Source organism: Euleptes europaea, chromosome 4 (assembly GCF_029931775.1).
Source record: "Euleptes europaea isolate rEulEur1 chromosome 4, rEulEur1.hap1, whole genome shotgun sequence".
Lineage (NCBI taxonomy): Eukaryota > Metazoa > Chordata > Lepidosauria > Squamata > Sphaerodactylidae > Euleptes > Euleptes europaea.
In genome coordinates this window covers 2,834,314-2,858,440 of record NC_079315.1, presented here as the reverse complement: position 1 = coordinate 2,858,440, position 24,127 = coordinate 2,834,314, and the positions used below count along the sequence as shown (strand labels likewise).

Here is a 24,127-nt window from a genome sequence, read left to right as displayed (position 1 = left end):
AAAGTGGGGACCGTTGCCTGCCTCAGTGTGCCCCCGGGATGGCTGGTCAGAGAGAGCAACTCCAGACCCTTCATGACAGAAAGCAAGAAATGTACGTTTTATGTATCGGCGAACGGCAGATGGCAAAGGGAGGGGCCAGTGGACGGGAGGGAGCCACGTGAAATTATGATGAAAACACGCATGCGCAGTCAGCTCTGCCTTTTGTACAATTAGACACATAGGCTTGAATACAAATGAGCAGTTCCTCAAACATGCTGGACAGCTTGCGAGACATGCTGTCTGGGAGATCCCGCGCGTCTGTTTGATCATCTTCCATTGCTTCTCCAGATTTACTGAGACCTTGGAATTGAGCACCTAGCTTCCTCTGCTGCATATAGTAGGAGTGTTGTATGCCTCGTCCAGGATTCCTCTGTGCATGGGATTCGGCCTTCCACATGCAGAAGATGAAGGAATGGAATGCAGATCAGCAGAGTGAAATTGCACATAAGAACATAGGAAAGGCCCTGCTGGATCAGACCAAGGTCATTCAAGTCCAGCAGCCTGTTCACACAGTGGCCAACCAGGTGCCTCTAGGAAGCCCACAAAAGATGATTGCAGCAGCATTACCCTGCCCTTGTTCCAGAGCACCTAACGTAATAGTCATGCTCCTCTGAGACTGGAGAGAATAGTATCCATTTTGACTAGTAGCCATGGATAGCCCTCTCCTCCATGAACATGTCCCCTCCCCTCTTAAGGCCTTCCAAGCTGGCAGCCATCACCACATCCTGGGGCAGGAGTTCCACAATTTAACCATGCGTTGTGTGAAGAAATACTTCCTTTTGTGTGTTTTGAATCTCTCACCCTCCAATTTCAGCAGATGACCCCATGTTCTAGTATTATGAGAGAGGGAGAAAAGCTTCTCCCTGTTCACTCTTTCCATACCAGGCATAATTTTATAGACCTCGCTCATGTCTCCCCTTAACCACCTTCTTTCCAAGCTAAACAGCCCTAAGCGTTTTGACTGCTCCTCATAGGGCAGTTGCTGTAGTCCCCTGATCATTTTGGTTGCTCTTTTCAGCACCTTCTCAAGCTCTGCAATATCCTTTTTTAGGTTTGCACATCTGTCTGCAAAGGGAAATCATTTGCATCTAGAAATGGGCACGGTGGCAAGGCGGTGCAGATAGCCAATCTGTCCCCTCCACATCTTAATTTTGGTGCAAATAAATAAGTTACACAACCATTACAAAACATAGCCAATGTCTGCACTGAAGTACCAGGCCTAATAGTACTCAAAGCACTCAGATATCTCTATATACACTCTTTTAGAATTTTTTTGTGTGCATAAAAATCTTTTAAGACTCCTGTAAGACCCTGAACATTTTATTGCTCCAATATTAGCATTATTTTTTGCTGAAATAACCGAGTTTCAGATTAAGTATCAACTCATTTTTTGGGAGAAACGGTCAGTACAGAAAATGCATTCCTGAGATCCAGACTTCTCCCCTTCCTGCAAGTCAAGCTTCTGGACCTTTCGTGTGATTTGAGTCTGTCACAAAGGCTGCCGCGTCCAAAGAGGCAAGCAGTGGCACATCCAGATGGCCTGGGCTCCCTTTTTACTTCTTGTTTCTCTACCTGGCTTTTTCTTCTGCCCCCATTCTGTCCTGCGAGCAGAATTCATGTTTGCTGGTTGCAGAATTTGTATTTGTTCATTCAAATGCGACTGGCGTGATGAACACATGAACGCATGAAGCTACCTTATACTGAACCAGACCCTCGGTCCATCAATGTCAGTATTGGCTTCTTGACCGGCAGCGGCTCTCCAGGGTCTCAGGCGGGGGTCTTTCACATCACCTTCTTGCCTGGTCCCTTTAACTGGAGATGCCGGGGATTGAACCTGGGGCCTTCTGCATGCCAAGCAGAGGCTCTACCACTGAGCCACAGCCCCTCATGATCTATTCTACACAGCCGTCATTGTTACTCTTGGGTGGCATTGTTGTCTACGAAGTGTATCTCTGGCTACTCTTGGTTAAGTTCTAAGTGGTCGCCCATAAGTATCTCTCCCTGGACAGCCCCCCCTCCAAATTAGAGCCCTGAATGAGCCCATTTAGAGGAGGGAATGAAAAAGGCAGGTTTTGTGAAAAGAGAGCTCTGTTATTGTACAAATGAAGAGATCAAATTTATGTTAAGAGTGTGTGTCAAGGGTGAGTGATGTATTCCTAGTGGTTTTATAAAAACACAAAGCTCAAAAGCTGTTTCTTTCAGACAGATGTCATTTCTGAGTTTTCATTTTAGCCTGAGGAAGAGAAGACTGAGGGGATATGAGAACCATCTTCAAGTACTTGAAGGGCTGTTACATAGAGGATGGTGCCGAGTTGTTTTCTGTTGCCCCAGGAGGTCGGACCAGAACCAATGGGTTGAAATTAAATCAAAAGAGTTACCGTCAAGACATTAGGAAGAACTTTCTAACAGTCAGAGCAGTTCCTCAGTGGAACAGGCTTCCTTGGGAGGTGGTAAGCTCTCCTTCCCTGGAGGTTTTTAAGCAGAGGCTGGTTGGCCATCTGCTAGCAATGCTGATTCTATGACCTTAAGCAGATGATGAGAGGGAGGGCATCTTGGCCATCTTCTGGGTATGGAATAGGGGTCACTGGGTGTGTGTGGAGGAGGTAGTTGTGAATTTCCTGCATTGTGCAGGGGGTTGGACTAGATGACCCTGGTGGTCCCTTCCAACTCTATGATTCAGCAAAGTGAACAATGCTAGAAACCGGAAATACAGCACAGCTTGTACCAGCCATCTAAGAAAACCTGTGCCCCCAGTCAGAGGGAGTCCCACCTAATGACGTCTCTCACTACAGCATGGACCAGTATCCTGAATTTCCTGACAGGTCCCAGTCGGATCCTGCACTTCCTTTTGTAAGCAGGAAGCTTCAACGGGCATTCCGCTCCCTGAGGACACATTTCTGATACAGCAGGGGAAGGGCCTGTCTGTAGCATCCTTCAGAATTCTGTATAGGAAAGGATGCAGTGTGTTTAGTGGCCGTATTTTTTGCTTGAGTACAAGAAAAGCAATAGTCTTCTCGACCAAGCTGAAAGTTCTGATTTTTAGAACTATGGAACCAATATGGGAGAGCCAGCATGGGGTAGTGGTTAAGAGCAGTGGACTCTAACCTGGTGAACCGGGTTCGATTCCCCACTCCTCCACATGAAGCCTTGAGGGTGACCTTGGGTCAGGCACAGTTCTCTCCGAACTGTCTCAGCCCCACCTACCTCACAAGGTGTCTGTTGTGAGGAGGGGAAGGGAAAGTTGGCTTATAAAAACCAACTCCTCCTCCTCCTCCTCTTCTTCTTCTTCTTCTCCCCCCCCCCCGCTTTTTCTTTACCTTTAAGAAATCTCAAAGCACCTTATAATCTGCTTTGAGATTCCTTAAAGGTAGAGAAAAAGTGGGGTATAAAAAACAAGAAGAGTTGCTTTTTATATGCCAACTTTCTCTACCAATTAAGGGAGAATCAAACCAGCTTACAATCACCTTCCCTTCCCCTCCCCACAACAGACACCCTGTGGGGTGGGTGGGGCTGAGAGAGCTGTGGCTAGCCCAAGGTCATCCAGCTGGCTTTGTGTGTAGGAGTGGGGAAACAAATCCAGTTCACCAGATTAGCCACCGCCGCTCATGTGGAGAAGTGGGGAATCAAACCCGGTTCTCCGGATCAGACTCCACCCCTCCAAACCACCACTCTTAACCACTACACCACACTGGCTTTCTTCTACACAACTCTTCTTCTATAACTGTCAAATGTTTTGCGTGTGAAATATATGTAAAGACATTCTGTAGCAGGCCTTAGGACATGGCGTTCAGAAGGGTAAGGGGGGATCGTTTGTGTTTATCTCGAGGAGAAAACCAACAGCTGCAAGTCAGAAGGCGGCCTTGACTGTGTCGGGCCTGCTCGGAGTCTGACCAGTCAGAGAGCTGGCTCCTACTTCACTCGCACCACGGTTTTCCTGCCCAGCTAATATGGTTAGAGAAAGCAAGCGGATTTCTGTTTCTCATGGAGATTACCATATTCAACAGAACATAAGGTTTCAGCAGACACATTTTAAATGGCACTCATCGTCTAACACGTCTGTGATGTTGCGTGGCAAAAAAAATGGGCATTCTCTGGTTTCCTTTCTAAAAAAAAAGATTACTCAGATGATATAGTGAAATGCAAATTGTCATAATATCTACTTCTCTGTCGGGCATAATAATGTCCTACACATCTGCAAGTCTCCTCACCTTCTTCTGAGCTGCTTTGCCAGTGTAGACTGGAGAGGTGGATCAACGAATAACGCTGAAAGGGAGGGGAAGGTTATAAATTGTTGTGGGGGAACATGCAGCTTTTTGCATATGTTATACACATGGGCCATCAAAGAGAGTTTTTCGCGTTCCCTCTGGGAATTGCATAGGGGAGACGACTCTCCCTGTCTTGCAGAGGCTTTATTTATTTATTTAAAATATCCTCTGTCCCATTTCTACCCAAATAGGGTTCACAAGGCAGCAAGCCCCAGGACACGAGAACGGCGTTTAAAATACGGTGTGTATAAAATAGTTAAACAATTCAATAAAACACATAAAGACATATGAAAACGCATAATGGCACAGCCAGGGAGGATGGCCAGGGAGGTCCTGCGGGTGTGCCAAACAAGACAAAAAAATTGGTTCTTGTAGGTTATCCGGGCTGTGTGACCGTGGTCTTGGTTTTTTCTTTCCTGACGTTTCGCCAGCAGCCGTGGCAGGCATCTTCAAAGGAGTAACACTGAAGGACAGGGTCTCTCAAAAAAAGTCTTCAACCACTTCTGTCATGGCTGCAGCTTTTACATGAGCGCCCAACTTCATCGCTGACCTATTTGTCTGCCAAGCAAGCGAAGAACAAGAAGAAGAAGAGTTAGTTTTTATATGCCAACTTTCTCTACCATTTAAGGGAGACTCAAACGGGCTTAAGATCACCTTCCCTTCCTCTCCCCACAACAGACACCCTGCCAGGCAGGTGGGGCTGAGAGAGTGTAACTTGCCCAAGGTCACCCAGCTGGCTTGGTGTGCATGAGCGGCGAATCAAACCTGGATCACCAGATTAGCCTCCGCCACTCATGTGTAGGAGTGGGGAAACGAACCTGGTTCACCAGATTAGCGTCCGCCGCTCAGTGGGGAATCAAACCGGGTTCTCCAGGTCAGACTCCACTGCTCCAGACCACCACTCTTAACCACTACACCACACTGGCTAAATGTACCTTAACCTAAGGAATGGCCCAAAGGCTGCTGAACCCATTCTCCTTGGAAGAGAAGACACCCTCCCACAAGAAGGATTATAGGCATATACAATGCGCTCCACGTGGAGCTACCCTTGAAGACTGTACAGAAGCTACAGTCGGTCCAGAATGCTGAAGCAAGAATGTAGTTATTTATTTATTTTTCAAATTATAGCCCTCCCTCCCCTGGGGGATGTCACAGGATCTGTATCACTCCAGTCTTGGCTGATCAATACTAGCTGCCAGTTTGCTTCCAGGCTCAATCCAAGGTGCTGCTGTTGACCGTCAAAGCCCTATATGGATTAAGGCCAGCTTACCTGAAGGACCGCCTTCTTCCATAGGAACCAACTAGTCCACTGAGGTTGTCTTCAGAGGCCCTGCTTCAGGCACGCCTGTCAGCTGAGGCTAGATGGGTGGCAACCTGAGAAAGGGCCTTCTTAGTCAGGTCACCAAAACTCAGTCCCCAGGGAGATTTGTTTGTCTTCCTCCTTCATTGTTTTGCCCAGCAGGTAAAGGCTTTTTTTTTTAAAGCTTGGCATACCCCCAATAACTGTTATTGGCCCTCGTCCATGGTTGTGGCTGTGGTGTTATGTATAATCATAGAATCCTTAAGTTGGAAGGGGCCACACAGGCCATCTAGTCCAACTCCCTGCTTAATGCAGGATCATCCTAGAGCATCCCTGACAAGTGTTTGTCCAGCTGCTGCTTAAAGACTGCCAGTGACGGGGGAGCTCACCACCTCCCTAGGGAGCTGACTCCACTGTCAAACAACTCTTACTGTAAAAATTTTTTCCTAATATCCAGCCGGTACCTTTCCTCCTGCAGTTCAAACCCATTCTTGCGAGTCCTGTCCTCTGCTGCCAACAGGAACAGCTCCCTGCCCTCCTCGAAGTGACAGCCCTTCAAATACTTAAAGAGAGCAATCATGTCCCCCCCCCCTCAACCTCCTCCAGACTAAACATTTCCAACGCCCTCATCCTTTCCTCATAGGGCTTGGTCTCCAGGCCCCCCATCATCCTCGTTGCTCTCCTCTGCACCCGCTTCATTCTGCCCGCATCCTTCTTGAAAAGAGACCTCCAGAACTGCACCCAATACTCCAGGTGCAGCCTGACCAATGCAGCGAACAGCGGAACTATGACATCTTGTGATGTGGATGTTATGCCTCTGTTGATGTGTGTTTGTATGTTTTTATTGAATTGCTTGTTTTGGATATACTTCATTTTAAATGCCGTTTTAACATAGAAATGTTTTGTTGCCTCAAGGACCCTGTTTGGGTGGAAAGGGGGCATAGAAATATTTTCAATAAAAACAAGTAGAGGGGGGTAAATCAGCACAGCTACTTCTGCTGCTTGATCGGCATTTTACTGGTATAAAATAATGCCACAGATGTCACAGTTGAATCTACAAACATGGATAAATCTGATTAAACCTGAGAAAAGCCTGCTGTCATGCAGATTTGTGTGGAAATAAAATGTTGGCCTAGGGAAAAGCATTATGTGGGCAATTCTTGGAGATGCCCAGTAGCTTATTGCATTCTTTCTCCTACACTTGTCTGGGAATCTTCAGAAGTGCCCCAGCATTTAAGTTCCTCCGCTATTCGCCACGTGGCTGGCACAGAGAGAGCAATAAATGATTTATCTGCTGTACACACAACTTGACTTTGGGCATACAAAATGTCCAGGGTTAAAATGATCTGTAAAGTTGATCTCAGCGGTCAAATCTGAGAGCTTGGCTGTCCAGTGGAATTTGGCCGGGGGGTGGATCCCCTGACAAATCTCAGCTCAACCCCTTGGGCTCTTGGGCTATTTAAAGTGTCATTGTTTTCTTGTACAGACATGACCTTCGTGTGCAAAAGCGCTCGACCATTGTCGATTCTGAAGTGAAGTGCATGGGGTTTTTTTGTTCTGCTGGGGAAATGCAGATACAAGATCTACCGCACACGTCAGCTTTCACCTCGTTTCTGAAATGCTCAGTAGATCACTTGTTCTTAAACAGAGATTACATCGTTGTGGGAAAAACTAACTACAGGAAACAGTCCCATCTCTTGGGGTCCTGTGGAACCTGGCTTACCTTTCAGATTTGCAATGCAAGCAAAACTTCCTGAGAACTTCCCTGTTGATGGTGCTGTTCTCACTAATGATAATCGTAGAGTCAAAGAGGAGGAGGGAGAAATTTGACTTCCTTTTGTTTATTCTCCCACAGTCTTTCACGTCTCTTCCAGTAAGTTTTTTGACCCTTCTAGATGTTTTTGCCAGCCAAATGCCACCAGACTAATCAGAAGCAACATTTAGAGGTTATGATTTACCATAGTTTGGTCATCAGATTACAGTTGGTTTACAAGGCACACAAAGCAAATCGTAGGGTGTGCAGGTAAACTGTGGTGTATGCTTCTAGTGTCCTCAGAATTTTAGATTCGGCATTCTCACCCGCATCCCTCCAAAAGCCCAGCGCCAGCAGCTGGTTGCCTCAGCATGGCCCAAGCATTGGCCACTTGCCATTGGTCAGCCACACCAGTGGAATGGGGGAAGCTAAATGAAGAAAAGGAAGAGTAGTAGTAGTAGTTGGTTTTTATATGCTGACTTTTTCTACCCCTTAAGGAAGAATCAAACTGGCTTACATTCCCCTTCCCCTCCCCACAACAGACACCCTGTGAGGTAGGTGGGGCTGAGCCTGAAGAGAGCTGTGACTAGCCCAAGATCATCCAGCTGGCTTCATGCGGAGGAGTGGGGAAACCAACCCGGTTCACCATATCAGCCTCCGCCACTCATGTGAATTTCCACATGCTATCATAGCCGTCTTCCTCCTGACTTTTCAGCCCATCTTAATGTTCAGGGTTGGTGAACTATTTACATTTCTATGGCTGGGGACTGCAGCTGGAAGCGTGATGGATAACAACATCGGCATTGAAATTTGAAGGGCTTCATGGAAAGGTGGCTCATGCAAATGTCTCCCACCGCAGACCAGTCTGTAGCAGCTGTTACTTGGAAGAAGGGAGTTAAATCCGCACCGCTTGTGCTGCACGGGAAGAGGGACAGGATAAACGGGAAGAGGGGGGCAGAATAGACAGCATCCGAAGGGGGAAACCGCTGTGAAAATCCAGCTGCCCGAGAAAATTGTGTTCTCTCCCTGTTGTCGCTTGCCAGGCATGAATGAAAAGGCGGCATTCCCCTGGGAGCTGTCAGCCTTCTGTGAAGGGTTGTTTATTTCTTTAATCCCTCTTCTTTTGTGATTCCCGATGATGGATAGAAATGGAAAGCCTTTAATATAGAGATCATCGTCCTTATTATCACCTGCGCCGGGAAGCGCCCTGCTCGGCGGCTGTTACCCGAGCAGTCGCCATATGTTCCCGCCTGTCGAAGGTTAGGCTTTAACCTGCCCACTTTGTTACATATGTGAAGCCCAGTGTGGGGTGCCTTTGGGGGGCAGCACAGATGGGCAACTGCCTGTCTTGTTCTCCTCGCGTTTATTGCAGCCTGACCCTGAAAGACCCCCTTTTAGGCTTTGAACTCTCCAGGCTATTTGAGACCTGCCGAACATCATTATTAGCACCAGTGGTAGCATTGTCTGACATAAGGTGTTTGTAAAAAATCACGAACCAAACAAGCTTCCTCACCAGGGAGCATCGTGATTAAAACCCTAGAGCAGCTCTGATCTGGAGAACCAGGTTTGATTCCCCACTCCTCCACATGAGCAGCGGAGGCTAATCTGGTGAACTGGATTTGTTTCCCCTCTCCTACACATGAAGCCAGCTAGGTGACCTTGGGCTAGTCACAGCTCTCTTCGAGCTCTTTCAGCCTCACCTACCTCACAGGATATCCACCCTTTGTAGGGGAAGCCCTCAGAGTGGCAAGCCCAGGATCCCACTTGGGCGCAAGCCACTGCATGGTTCCCTTGCCACCTGATGGTGAGAGCCATCCGACAGAGCCCGAGCTGGGCATGCTGCCGAGTGGCTCCACCTCCCAAGACCCCTTAAGGGAGTTCCCAAAACAGGGGAGGTGGGCACACAGGTACAGGCTCCCCGCAAATGGGTCCGTACCAGTGCCCAAACCGCCAGCCAGCTGTGTTAAATACAGATACATAAAAAACCAAGGAAACCCAACACAGCCCGTAACAACCAGAACAGAACTAGAAGGCAGCGCATGAGGTGCATTTTTCACCCAAGGAGATTTGGGGGGCAGATGGAAGAAGAAGGTGGCAACTAGGGCTGTGAAAAAAAAATTGGTAAATTTTGGGTTTGGTTTTTTTCCGGGAAACCTGAAATAAGCTGAATACCCATACTGCCCCCTCCTCCATAGACAACCATTGCAAACTTTGCAATGATTGTCTATGGAGGAAGGGGTGACCCTTCCGAACCCCATAAAATCAGACTCCCCTGACCCAATCTTCACCAAACTTTGGGGCTTGTGCAAGGACAGTCCCTTCAAGCTACACTGTGAATTTGGGGGCTCTACCTCAAAAAATGACACCCCGCCCAGGACCCGAAAAAGCCAAATAATTATTCTGCTTTTTTCCAGAATTGCCTCTTTGGCTTCAGCTTTCTCCCCAGGTTTGTGCATTCGGTAAACCTGAACTGGAAATTTACTGAAATGGCTAATTTTGGGCTTATTTTCTGTTTGAGTTTATTAATATGCGCACACCTAGTTGCAACTGGGGCAAACCTGCCTCAATGTTAGCTTGCAGCGCTAATTTGAGTTTCCCCTTTGCCTTGTAGCAGCCAAAGGCCTCTTTGCTTACTCCGTATTTACGGGTACACCTGAAAAGGTGAATGTGACGAACCAGGTTCACAAACGTGTGCCCCGTATATAGGTATACTCAGAAGGAAGCCAGGATTGGCTGACTCGGGGCGGGCCTGCCCATGCACTGTGTGATTCGCAAAGCAGCGCTGGGTCCATTTGTCTAGGAAATGGTCAAAATTAACGAGAGATGGAATCGTTCGCCCTGCACAGATGTTGGAATAGGTCGTATCCAAGTGTCACGGCCAAACTGCATTTTCAACACAGCTGTTCATGTCTGGTTACAGCGAGGTTTTTAAAGGTACCTTCTCCTCGGGAGAGGTTTCTAACTTCCAGATTCAATTCCGTCACCCCCAAACTGGGATTATAAATGTCCTCTGGCTCAGCTACATATTCTATGAACTTCATAAGAACATAAGAAAGGCCCTGCTGGATCAGACCAAGGCCCATCAAGTCCAGCAGTCTGTTCCCACAGTGGCCAACCAGGTGCCTCTGGGAAGCCCACAAGCAAGATGACTGCAGCAGCATTATCCTGCCTGCGTCCCACACCACCTAATAGAATAGGTAGGCTCCTCTGATAACTGGAGAGAATAGATGTGCATCATGACTAGTATCCATTTGGACTAGTAGCCATGGATAGCCCCATTCTCCATAAGAACATAAGAAAGGCCCTGCTGGATCAGACCAAGGCCCATCAGGTCCAGCAGTCTGTCCACACAGTGGCCAACCAGGTGCCTCTAGGGAGCCTTCTTCGTTACTTATTTTTGTTTTGTTTGTTCTTGTTCCTTTTTGCCCCTCCTGTGTCCCGTCTCCCCCCTAAGCCCTTCAGGATTGGATGGTAGTTTGCTCTGAGGGCGTTACTTGGCGGTAAAAGCCGGCCTGGGCCTCCCCCCTGTCCACGGAGGGCCTGGGCTTTGTTAATTGCAAGCTGCTCTTGAGAATACTCTGCATGATACCTTTGAGCCTGACACCGTGTGCCTTGACAGCTGGGCTAGCAAAGGCCACTGACAACCCCTATGTGTGGGGGGCGGGGAAATCTTTTGTCAGTAAATTGTCGATGTGGCTAACCTTGCTGGCACCCAATCGTTCACGCTGCGCTTCGGTTTTCTTGGCAACCTTTTGCTCCAGCTAACCTTCTCAGCCTTCTGCTTCTCCAGCCATCAAGTCAGAGGAAGTGTGCTTTTTACAGCTTATCTGGTTTGATTAACTTCAGCTTCCTGCTGGAATAGCCATTTGTTTTCCCTCCAGAGGTTTAGAGCATCCAACGATGCAGCAGTCTCTTAGCATGTTTCTTTAAAAATAAAAGTATTCCAGAAATGTATGTGCATTAAACGTCAGTGCGGTGTAGTGGTTAAGAGCGGTGGACTCTAATCTGGAGAACCAAGTTCGATTCCCCACTCCTCCGCATGAGCCGTGGACTAATCTGGAGAACCAGATTCAATTCCACACTCCTCCACATGAGCTCTAATCTGGAGAACCGGGTTCGATTCCCCACTCCTCCACATGAGCGCCGGACTCTAATCTGGAGAACCGGGTTCGATTCCCCACTCCTCCATATGAGCAGTGGACTCTAATCTGGAAGACCAGATTCGATTCCACACTCCTCCACATGAGCGGTGGACTCTAATCTAGAGAACCGGGTTTTCTCACTCCTCCACATGAAGGCTGCTGGGCGACCTTGGGGCCAGTCACAATTCTCTCTGAACTCTCTTAGCCCCACCTACCTCACTAGGAATATGTTGTGGGGAGGGGAAGGGAAGGTGATTGTAAGAAGGTCTGAGACTTCTTTAAAAAAGGTAGAGAAAATCGGCATATAAAAACCCACTCTTCTTTTAAGCAGTTTGGGGCACAATCCACCGGGAAGCTGTTTTTTAATTTGTTTTTGCAATGCTCATTATTATTATTTTATTTGTCTTAGTTATAGCCCTTTTTTCTCACTGAGAGGGTGGTTTGCAAAATACACACCATCAAACAGCACAGATCTCTACTGAAACAAAGCAGTGTAGTGGGCTCGGATTGATGCGTTGGACAATACTGTCATAGCTCTCAGTGGCCCGAGAACTTCCTGGCAGAACGTAGCTTGGGGCATTGGTTCAGCCTTTCACTCTGATACAATGACTGTCCAGATTTTCAGAATATTCCTCTGCAAAGCTGAGTTCTAAAGAAGAGAGGATAATAGGCAAATAATGCATGTCATGGTGATACTTGCCAGAAATCATCATCCATTATGAATTGATGTGCAGTTAATTGGTAGCAGTGTTACTTCCTAATTCATTTTTAAGATAAACAGATAACTGACATATATGTACAATTTAAAATGTAATTGATTAAAAACCCATTTAATCAATAAAATATATAAAACAAAATGCATCTGAGCAATATACAAAACATATACAATACAGTAAATTGCTTTCCTAATAAAGCTTTTTACTTGTACTGTCAAGTGTCAACATTATTCTCCGTTTCCCCCCTAGTCTGTGGCCCTGTTTAAAAAACAGAAAGCCTAATTGAAGCCATTCATATTTAATATAAATAAGAAATAAGTAATAAGCATGTTCTAATGGTCCACTGGTGTTTGTGCTCCTTGAGGGAAGAAGAGTTGAATTGCTTAAAGCGGAGATGAAGCCATCAGAATATCTTAAGGAGTCTTCTGATTAAGCCATCAGTGGTTTATTGTGTTGTTGTGTTTTTTTTTAGTAAAATGTTATCAGGATCCTTTAACGTGAAATAAATGAGCAATGGCTTTCAGAATGTCTCAACCTAAGCACCAGAGCTAATCCTTGAAAAACAGCATGGTGGCTTTTTAAGAAAGGGGCTGAAGTCACAAAATCGAATAGTGTAATGAGGTCCCTTGAATCAGTAAAGCTGGATGTTATGCCTGACGCCAGACTGCCACTCAGAACTGCACCCCTGTATGGCGTTCTCCCTCTTCCCTGCAAATTTAGGATCAATCACCCATGTGTGTGTTAAGTGCCGTCAAGTCGCTTCCAACTCATGGCGACCCTATGAATCAAAGTCCTCCAAAATGTCCTATCTTTGACAGCCTTGCTCTGATCTTGCAAATTGAGGGCTGTGGCTTCCTTGATTGAGTCAATCCATCTCTTGTTGGGTCTTCCTCTTTTCCTGCTGCCCTCAGCTTTCCCTAGTAATCAATCACTCATATGATGACTTTATTTTATGAGCTTTTTTGCAGCCAGGTATGTGAAGTTGGGTGGGGGTAGGGAAACTCACCAAACAATGTTTTTTTATTATTAGTATTATCATTTAGAACATTTATATCCTGCCTTCTTGCCTTCATCTTGGCTACCAAGGTGGCTAACGGGTTAAAATATACGTAATAAAAACCATTAAAATGAGACAAATACACACAGGGAGCGTAATAAAATACATGTAATTAGAAAACAACAATTAAAATACTGGGTAGAAATGAGGGGTCATTGAGGGACACATGAACACATGAAGCTGCCTTATACTGAATCAGACCCTTGGTCTATCAGTCAATATTGTCTGCTCAGACCTGCAGTGGCTCTCCAGGGCCTCGAGCAGAGGTCTTTCCTATCACCTACTTGCCTAGTCCCCTTAACTGGAGATGCCGGGGATTGAATCCAGGACCTTTCTGCATGCCAAGCAGATGCTCTACCACTGAGCTACGGCCCTTCCCAGGAGGAACGCTAGGTGAAATGAAAAAGTCTTCACCTGCTGGCTGAAGACGGCAACAGAAGGGGACAAAGGGGTCTTTCTGGGAAGAGAGTTCCAGAGTTTTGGTACCACGACTGAGTTGCCGCCTGCCTAATCTCCGGGTTGCTGCCTGCCTAATCTCCGAAGGCAGGGGCCACCTGAACTTGGCGATGTTGTAATGCTGGGTACATGATCCTAAACTTTGTAGGAGAGAGGCAGAGAACTACTGATCTGGTGGCAACCTCGTGATGTGCGTGACACGTGTCTCCCGCCTCCCTGTTGTGGCCTTTGGGAAGTGCTAGACAAATGACCAGTATTCATAAATACAGCGATAAGCGCTTAGGCTTGCCACACCTTTCTCTGTTAAAAGCCATTAGTCCGCAGTCACTTTGCCAGAGGTGAAGAAAGCCCGCCTTTTCCTTCCTTCGTTTGTGAAGTGTGTTGACACTTTGCTGCTGTCGTCTTGCCTGGGGAAAGGAACCAGCCCCGCTTGGCGCAAGGACCTGAGCAACCGCACATGGACATGTTGAGATAATTACAGAAAAAGAGTCTGCCTGAATGAGCTTCCAAATGTGTTATTTCTTTATTATCCTGTGCTTTATAATTAACCGGTCCTTTTTTTATTAATATTTCAGGAAGCCGCCACTTTTGCTCGAGAGCTAGGCTTTGAGGTGAGTTACCCTACGTTGCACGCTAAACAGATTCTCAAGGATTCGAGGGGGGGCCCCTCGCAGATAATGAAGTTCTTTTGGACAGTGATTGATGTGCTATTATACTCTTCGAGTCTCGCCGCAGTTGCCATGGGAACCTGGCAGTCGTCATGGTGTCTTTGTTCTGCCAGCTCAGTGTTATGACGCACTCCGCTAGGTCTGCACCCAACATCGCCTACAGATGTTATTTATTGAATTCTGAAAAGCCTCTTGGGAAGCGGAGAAGCTGGGCACGGCTTCAAGCTGCCTCTGCAGATACGGGACCTGTCAGTTTGCGCCGTTAAAAAAAAAGCCACCTCATTAGCTGAATTACGCTCCGTCAGGATCCACTCCGAGAGCAGCGGCGGAGCGAGTCTAAATACTGGAAATATCACACCATTTTAAATAACTTAAACTCTGCCACAAGCGGATTATCGTTATGCAAATGATATTTTTTACCACGGTTGTATATAGAATTGTTAAGAGCTGATTAATGGTAAACCCTGCCCTGTTTTTTTAAAAAACACACGGCCTCTTTGGAAGGAGCAGGCTGTGCTTTGTTAACGTGCTCAAGTTGTGTCCTCCATCTGGGTTCTCGTAAATGTGCAGCCTCCGAACAAACAACCACACACAGAGAGAGCCTCAATCTTTTCTTTAGCCTATTAACTGCATCTTTCATTCTTTTTTTTTTAAGAGGTTCTGCTCTTGACTTCAGAATGTTGCTCTATGAATGTCTGAGCTTCTTGGAAATTAATGGTGTGCTCGATAGATCCCGGATAATGTAATCAGGAGAACTGTCAGCTAAAGGCCCCAGGGGCGGTATCCAAGCGGCACTGAACTGGTTAACGTGACAAGCCATGTCTTTGGTATTTAGCAGGACAATATACACATGGAAGCTGCCTCCTCCCCCCACCCCCCGGCACCTGCCCGCTTCTCTCCTTAAATGTTCTGCTCCTTGCGCAAACGCATTGGGGGAGCTGATTCTTGGCCCGTTCACTTCCCGTTGGCCTTGATCAGACGCACACAGCGCAGCTTGGAGACCAGATGCTGATCTGTGGCTTTCGTTTGGGTCTAGACAAAAGTACGGAGGGGGTGTGCGTGTGCACATCTGCTGCCCCCATGCTCCCTTGAAATTTAGGCTGGTTCACGATCGCACATGAAGCACGCTGATGTGTGCCATCAGTCTAAAAGTGTTAAAAACGATTTCATTTCATGTGCCGTAAATTATTGTAGGTCCTTTTATAGCACTCCGTGATTTTTGAAACTGTTTTCATTTCAGTAGACTATTGTTAGGATGAAAATGCTTGGCTTTTTAAAAAATCAAGTTATTTATTGATTTGATTGATACCCCATCCTTTTCAGGACAGGCTCAGGGTGGCTTCCAACAATAATAATTACGATAGATTACAATAAGATTTAACCTGCTTCTAGTTTAACGTTATTTTATTTAGAATAAATACAAAAGTTTGGCTCTTAGCTGTTTATAGGGATGCATTGTAGGCGGTGTGAAAGACCTCTGCCTGAGACCCTGGAGAGCTGCTGCCGGTCTGAGTAGACAGTACTAACTTTGATGGAACAAGGGTCTGATTCAGTAGAAGGCAGCTTCATGTGTTCATTGTTAAAACTCTTGGACATTTAACTTAAAGGAAAGCACAGAGAATCAAAAAATGGAAGGAAGGACGTGGGGTGGCATAAGCCATGCCCATTCTAATGTTTTTATTCACCCCCCTACCCCCAAACTAAAAACGAGGGATGTGCTGGGTTTAAATTCACCCGAGTGACAAAGCTTTTGCCATTGTCTGCTAACCACCTTTGTATTAACCTTCCCATTAGCACTTTCTTAAGAGACGCTTGCACCGTTTCGGCTGAGCATCCTAAATCTGCCACATCGGATTATAGCACACCAGTAAATGCCACAGCGACTGTTTTCTTTGCCCACGTGGCTCCTTTTGGTTGGCACCAAGTGACATACCGAACCTGGCAATGGTGATGTGTAACATTTGATATGTGTCCACTGAGAGTTAGCCAAACACCAAAACACACACACAAACCAGACCAGGATTAGCTGTTTGAAAAAAGAATGGAAAATCAAGGGAGGACAAAAGGTGGAAAGACTGTCCCATTGAATGCAAAGTGAGAACAGGATCAGAGGGGTTTGGAAAATTCAGTGCATAGGCAGCTGTTGCTGTCTTTGTCTTACCGTATATAGCACCCTGACATGGATGGCCCAAGTTAGCCCGATCTCGTTGGACCTCGGAAGCTAAGCAGGCTCATCCCTGGTTAGTACTTGGATAGGAGACTACCAAGGAAGTCCAGGGTTGCTACGCAGAGGCAGGCAATGGCAAACCACCTCTCAGTGGCTCTTGCCTTGATCTGGATGTCCCAGGGTAGCTGGATCTTGTCCGATCTTGGAAGTTAAGAAGTTTTGCCCTGGTGAGTACTTGGATGGAAGACCACCAAGGAAGTCCAGGGTTGCTACGCAGAGGCAGGCAATAGCAAACCACCTCTGCATGTCCCTTGCCTTGAAAACCCTATGGGGTCGCCATAAGTTGGCTGTGACTTGACAGCACTTTATACACCCAAAGAGGCATCATTTCTCCTTTTGTCAGACCAGACTCTTCTAGAGTAGGGGCTTATGCTTCCGATTTAGGGGACAGCTGCAGAGCTACGTGCTGCATCGTGAGCAGTAGTGATCACTGGACTTTCCCACAATGAAATGCAGGTCAAAATTCAAAGTCATGTTTTTGAATGCCAGCTCCATTTTTCTTTTAAAGAAAGGAGCCCTCCCTCTATTTCAGAAATCAGTGAATGGTGGAGAGGACAAGGTAAGAAACATCTCCCTGACATGCCACAAATGAAACTTAGAGTAGCAGTCAAAAATGCTTCCGCCTGCACTCTAACATGGTACAGTCCAGCCACATTCCTAGGCTCTACCAGTTTATTTTTGGCTGACAGTTTAACTCTGCTCTTAGTTGTGCTTGAGAGACATGTGCCATTCGCACCCGAAGAAGAGTAACTCAGAAGTAAGGTCTTAAGAACATAAGAAAAGCCCTGCTGGATCAGACCATTGCTCATCAAGTCCAGCAGTCCGTTAACACAGCGGCCAACCGGGTGCCTTTAGGAAGCCCCCAAACAAGACGACTGCAGCAGCATTTATCCTGCCTGTGTTCCACAGCATCTAATATATTCGGCATCCTCCTCTGATCCTGGAGAGAATAGGTACGCGTCATGACTAGTATTCGTTTTGACCAGTAGCCATGGATAGCCCTCTCCTCCATGAACATGTCCACTCCCCTCTTAAAGCCTTCCAAGTTGGCAGCCATCACCGCATCCTGGGGCAGGGAGTTCCACAATTTAACTACGCGTTGCGTGAATAAATACTTCCTTTTATCAGTTTTGAATCTCTCACCCTCCAGCTTCAAAGCAAGATACTGCCATAACAAAACAGAGTAAATTGGGGAGGGGGGAGGTGGACTTCTCAGCTACCTAAGGCTACAACTAGATGTTAAGCAAGACATGTAGTCATTACTGAAAACAGCCCTGCTTCTCCTCGACCTTCTCTTTCCTTGGTAACTTCTAGTAAACAAAAGGTCTCTCCTGACATTGAACACATGAACACATGAAGCTGCCTTATACTGACTCAGACCCTTGGTCCATCAAAGTCAGTATTGCCTACTCAGACCGGCAGCTGCTCTCTAGGGACTCAGGCAGGGGTCTTTCACATCACCTACTTGCCTAGTCCCTTTAACTAAAGATGCCAGGGTTGGAACCTGGGACCTTCTGCATGCCAGGCAGATGCTCTATCGCTGAGCCATTTCCTCACCCCTACATGAAGCTGCCTTATACTGAATCAGACCCTTGGTCCATCAAAGTCAGTATTGTCTACTCAGACCGGCAGCGGCTCTCCAGGGTCTCAGGCAGAGGTCTGAGACCTACTTGCCTGGTCCCTTTAACTGGAGATGCCTGGGGATTGAACCTGGGACCTTCTTCATGCCAAGCAGATGCTCTACCACTGAGCCATGGCCCCTCCCCTAAATATTTTATCCTGAGTCAACAGAGAATACACATGAACACATGAAGCTGCCTTATAGTGAATCAGACCCTCGGTCCATCAAAGTGAATATTGTCTACTCAGACCAGCAGCGGCACTCCAGGGTCTCAGGCAGAGGTCTTTCACATCACCTACTTGCCTAGTCCCCTTAACTTCTGGAAATGCCAGGGACTGAACCTGGGACCTTCTGCTTGCCAAGTAGATGCGCTACCACTGAGCCACAGCCCTTCCCCAATCCTTCCCAGCAGATTCCCCCAACCCTTCCCAGCAGTAGCCAGTAAAGTGGGATGTGGGTGTTGGAACACAACATTACATGCCGTTGGAGCACTATTGGAGAGGGGGAACGCACAGGGCTTCTGCCCACCATCTCCTGTGACGTCCCAAAATAATGTCGAATGTTTGAATTAGACCACCTTCCTGCAAATGCTGAAAACAAAATGATGATTATGTTTTTACTGCTTAAGGTCGGTCATGGTTCAGTTATCTTACATGGCGCTCCAATCATTTGGCATTTCTGTACATCTCGGGCAATATATCTTTAAGAAAAAACGGAAGAGGGAGGAAGAGATCTCAGTCATAAAAATTGATTCAGGAATTTACCAGGAAGAGAGACAGCTTGGCTGGTGCCGGAGAGGGAGATAAGGAGGCAGAAAATGCTCGGAGCAGGTGATGGGGATGGTCGGTGTCTCGCTGAAATGACATTCCGGCTCAGGATTGACAATTAAGAGATTTTGTGGTTTAAAACTGGGCGAAATAATAACATAAAAATGAATACAGTGCAGTTTCGGAGCCAGCAAATTAAAACAGCTTCAGACATATGGGAATCATGTTAGACATGATTGTGTTTAACATAATATTGGGTCCTGCATCTAGGTAGATTTATAATATTACCTATATAGCTCTTATGTTGTATCTAAAATTCTAGTTATCCCAGTATTTGTGGGGGGGGGGGGGTCCCATTGAGATAATGAAGAGTACACGCTGTGGACGTAAGAACATTGGAAGAGCCCTGCTGGATTAGACCAGTGTTCCATCTAGTCCAGCATCCCATCTCACACTGTGGCCAATCAGTTCCTCTGGAGGTCCAACAACAGGGCATAGATGCCAAGGCCTTCATAAGAACATGAAAAGAGCCCTGCTGGATCAGACCAGTGGTCTCTCTAGTCCAACATCCCGTCTCACACTGTGGCCAACCAGTTCCTCTGAAGTCCCAGCAACGGCATAGAGGCAGAGGCCTTCATAAGAACATCAGAAGAGCCCTGCTGGATCAGACCAGTGGTCCATCTAGTCCAGCATCCCGTCTCACACAATGGCCAACCAGTTCCTCTGGAGGCCTGTATACAAGCGTAGAGGCTGAGGCCTTCCCCTGATGTTGCCTTCTGGGACTGGTATTTGGAGGTTTCCTGCCTCTGAATGTGGAGGTTCTCTTTAGTCACCATGGTGACTGGTGGACATATCCTCCTTTTAAAGCTGTCTGTGCCTGTGGCCATCACCACATCCTCTGGCAGCGAATCCCCATTTTAATCACTCTCTGTGTAAAGAAGTATTTCCTTTTCTCCAACCTGAATCTACTGCCCATCAGCTTCATTGGATGCCGTCGAGTTCTAGTATTTTGGGAGAGGGAGACAAAGTTCTCTTTGTTCTCAACTCTGTGTTCAGCTAGTGATGTCTACAATGTTGAAGGTTTGCAAAAACGCACTAATGGGCATGCCACGCCACTCGGCCAAGTTGGAAGCTTTCCTTCAGCCTAAGGAATCTTAGTTGAAAGCTTTTCTGCAACCTAAGGAACGCTGATTCTATGACCTTAGGCAGATCATGAGAGGGAGGGCACCTTGGCCATCTTCTGGACATGGAGTAGGGGGTCACTGGGGTTGTGGGGGGGAGGTAGTTGTGAATCTCCTGCATTGTGCAGGGGGTTGTACTATATGACCCTAGTGGTCCCTTCCAACTCTATGATTTTATTATTCTTCCAACTTAACCTTTTAAACCAGAGGAAGGCTCCCAACCTTTGCTGCGTGGAGTAGGTAGGATATGTGGTAGGAATTTTGAAACGCCGAAATGGAGCATGTTGGTTACTTCCTGGTTGTATTTACCCAGTGTTAGCTGTTCTTCTCTACATAGTATTGCAGTTCTGATACGCAGCTGCCTGAAAACAAGAGGTCTACTTCCATCTCTAGCTACACGAAAATTACTAATAAGCATTGACCTCCTGCTTGATGCCCTTTGTATTGCTCATGAGAATTATTATTTTTTCTGTTTCTGTTACCAGACCGAGGACATTAGGGATATTGCCCGGAAGGCACAAGCCCTGCCGAAAGCGAATCTGAAAAGGCAGCGAATTGTCGTCTTCACCCAAGGAAAGGATGATACTATCATGGCCACAGGTACTTACTCTTTGTTTCCAGAATGGAATGCAAGAGACAGGAGGCAATAGCACTCCGTTCAACACTGATTTCACCAGATGATTAAATGTGTAAAGAATGATGTGCACATGCACAGTGGGGGGTGGGGTGGGGGCAGCTGTTTTCAGATACCCAAATGGGCTGCTTCTGTGCACGCACACACCCCAACAATGGGTCTCCCCTCCCAGCAAGAGAGAGGCCAGGTCTCATGCCCTTGAAGCACATTCTAGTTGGAATCCCTGCCATAAAATTAGGAGTCTCCCTATAGACAAAAGGGCCCCGTGGAAGAGCCTCTGCTTTACATGCAGAATGTCGCATGTTCAGTCCCCGCTTCTCCAATTAAAAGGACCAGGCGGTGGGTGATGGGGAAAGACCTCCCCCTGAGACCCTGGAGAGGGGCTGCCAGTCCAAGTAGACAATACTGACCTTGAACACATGAAGCTGCCTTCTACTGAACTGGACCCTCGGTCCATCAAAGTCAGTACTGTCTGCTCAGACCAGCAGCGGCTCTCCAGGGTCTCAGGCAGAGGTCTTTCCCCTCACCTACTTGCCTAGTCCCTTTAACTGGAGATGCCGGGGATTGAACGTGGAACCTTCTGCATGCCAAGCAGACGCTCTACCACTGAGCCACAGCCCCTCTCCTTGGCCTTGATAGGCCAAGGGTCTGTTCCACTTTAAGGAACCTATATATGAAGCTGCTTTAAAATGAAACAGACCCTTGGCCTATCAAGGTCAGTATTGTCTACTCTGACTGGCAGCCCCCCTCCAGGGTCACAGGCGGAGGACTTTCCCATCACCTACTGCCTGGTCCTTTTAATGATGGATAGATGGATGGATGGATGGATGGATGGATGGATGGATGGATGGATGGATGGATGGGTGGATGGATGGATGGATGGATGGATGGATGGATGGATGGGTGGGTGGGTGGATGGGTGGGTGGTTGGATGGATGGATGGATGGAATGGATTCAAGGTGTAACAATAAAGATTAAGTCAAGGTACCTGTGGGGCTTCATTTTGTGGGTGTTTGAAAGGAAACCCCTGGAGCCTCTGAGTATTTTCCATCTATTGCTTGAATATCTGGGGAGCCTGCGGTGACCCCACTGATCCACCGAATGTTCCTTAGAATGCTGGTTGTATGACGACTGACAATGTGGGGATAATGGATACAAATGTTCAGCGGTTAGCGTGTCGGACTAAGAACTGGGAGACCTGGGTGGGAACCCCCACTCTGCCCAGGAAGTTCGCTGGGTGACCTGGGCCCAGCCACGCACTCTCGGCCCTGATCCTGGCTGTGGGGATGAAAGGGAGGAGGGAAGAATGAGGTGAGGCGGTTTGGGTCCCCATTGGGGAAGACAATGGGGTTAAGAGCAGTGGTTTGGAGTGTTGGACTCTGACCTGGAGAACTGGGTTCAATTCCCTACCCCTCCACATGAGCGACAGACGCTAATCTGGTGAACCGGGTTGGTTTCCCCGCTCCTACACACGAAGCCAGCTGGGTGACCTTGGGCTAATCACACTCTCTCAGCCTCACCCACCTCACAGGGTGTCTGTTGTGGGGAGGGGAAGGGAAGGCAATTGTAAGCCGGCTTGAGTCTCTCTTAAGTGGTAGAGAAAATCGGCATATAAAAACCAACTCCACCACTACTACTACCACTACTACCACTTCTCCTCCTTCTCCTCCTCCTCCTTCTCCTCCTCCTCCTTCTCCTTCTCCTTCTTCTTCTTCTTCCATAAGAAAGGCCCTGCTGGGTCAGACCAAGGCCCATCAAGTCCAGCAGTCTGTTCACACAGTGGCCAACCAGGTGCCTCTAGGAAGCCCACAAACAAGATGGCTGCAGCACCATCCTGCCTGTGTTCCACAGCACCTAATATAATTATATATTATAATTATTTTTCTTATAAGAAGAATATATAAGAAATTCTTCTTCTTTTTCTTCTTCTTCTGTTGATTTTTATTGGGCTTTTGTCATTGTTGTTTTTATTGTGCGTGTGATTAAATTTATTTGAATAATGTTTTATTTATATTGTAAGCCACCTTGAGTTCTGCAAGGAAGAAAGGCAGTTAATATATTTTTAAATAAATAAACTATAATACAAATGTGCAAAGGGGTCCATATTTCAGTGGGAGAGTCTGTGCTTTGCATACCAAAGGTCCCAGATGCAGTCCAGAGCATCTTCAGTTAAAGGAGCTAGTAGTGGTTGAAAAACCCCTGCCTGAGATCCTGGAGAACTTCTGCCTGCAGGCTGTACTGAGCTAGTCGGACTAATGGTCTGACCTGGTTTAAGGGGACTTTGTACATATTTTCATACTTAAAAATGTTGCTTTTCACTGATTTTGATTGTACTGACGGATGCAGTTGACAGACGCTGAAGAGGCACTTGCTTTGTTAAAAAAAATCACATGTGCTTCACAGATGCGAGATTGCACACCTCGTTCAGTTTGTTGATTCCGAAAAATAACTACTTGCCACCCACCCACCCCCAGCTCAGTGGCATATGTATATTACAGACAACTTCTTACAAGGCAAATTGAAAATACTGATTTAATTAGTTTTTATTCTGATTTTAATGTCTTGAGTTTTTATCTGCTTATATTATCTTTGCCACAGACAAGAGTGCACTATACAGTAGCAGCTGAATCGGTGTAAATTCTTTAAAGGGTTCAATGACAACAAGGAAATAAAATCCAATATATTGCAAATTGAATTTTCCCCCCAGTAAAGCTGAAAATCCCACACTCTGCTTTTCCCAGATGGCAGCTTTTCTGTTCTCTGAGGAACAGGTGAAAAGGGATGCTCTTGTGGAGGCAAAGTGATGATCTGTGATGTGCCAATTTAAGCACTGCGAACATGAATGCCTCCTTGGGACACACTCCTTAATTTTGTCCATCTGTCCTGCTTGACCAAACAGCGCCGTAGCTTCCTGTTCTGTGCAGCCGGGCGAAAGATTTCATCATTCATCTCTGTGCAGCAAAATCTATTGATTTGTGGTTCAGTTTGGTATTGTACCTTCCATGGGGTTGAAAGGACAGGCCATACCTTCTTGGCAAGAAGGATAAAATGAGTCATCGAAGTTTTCAGTTTTGAAGGACTTTAATCTGGAGAAGCGGATTCGATTCCTCACTCCTCCACATTAGCAGCAGACTAATCTGGAGAAGTGAGTTTGATTCCCCACTCCTCCACATCAACGGCGGACTCAAATCTGGAGAACCGGGTTCGATTCCCCACTCCTCCACATGAGCAGCGGATTATAATCTGGAGAACCGGGTTCGATGCCCCACTGTTACTCATAAAGCCTGCTGGATGACCTTGG

General features: G+C 46.9%; 1 protein-coding gene across 1 annotated transcript in view; it reads left to right on the top strand.

Annotated features, from left to right (window-relative positions):
* The window catches only part of ADK (adenosine kinase), a 269,577-nt gene that overhangs the window by 202,425 nt on the left and 43,025 nt on the right, over positions 1 to 24,127 (top strand). The window contains exons 8-9 of the mRNA XM_056849134.1: positions 14,304 to 14,339; positions 20,678 to 20,792. Of these exons, the coding sequence (XP_056705112.1) occupies positions 14,304 to 14,339; positions 20,678 to 20,792 (151 nt within the window). The remainder of the gene's footprint in view (positions 1 to 14,303; positions 14,340 to 20,677; positions 20,793 to 24,127) is intronic.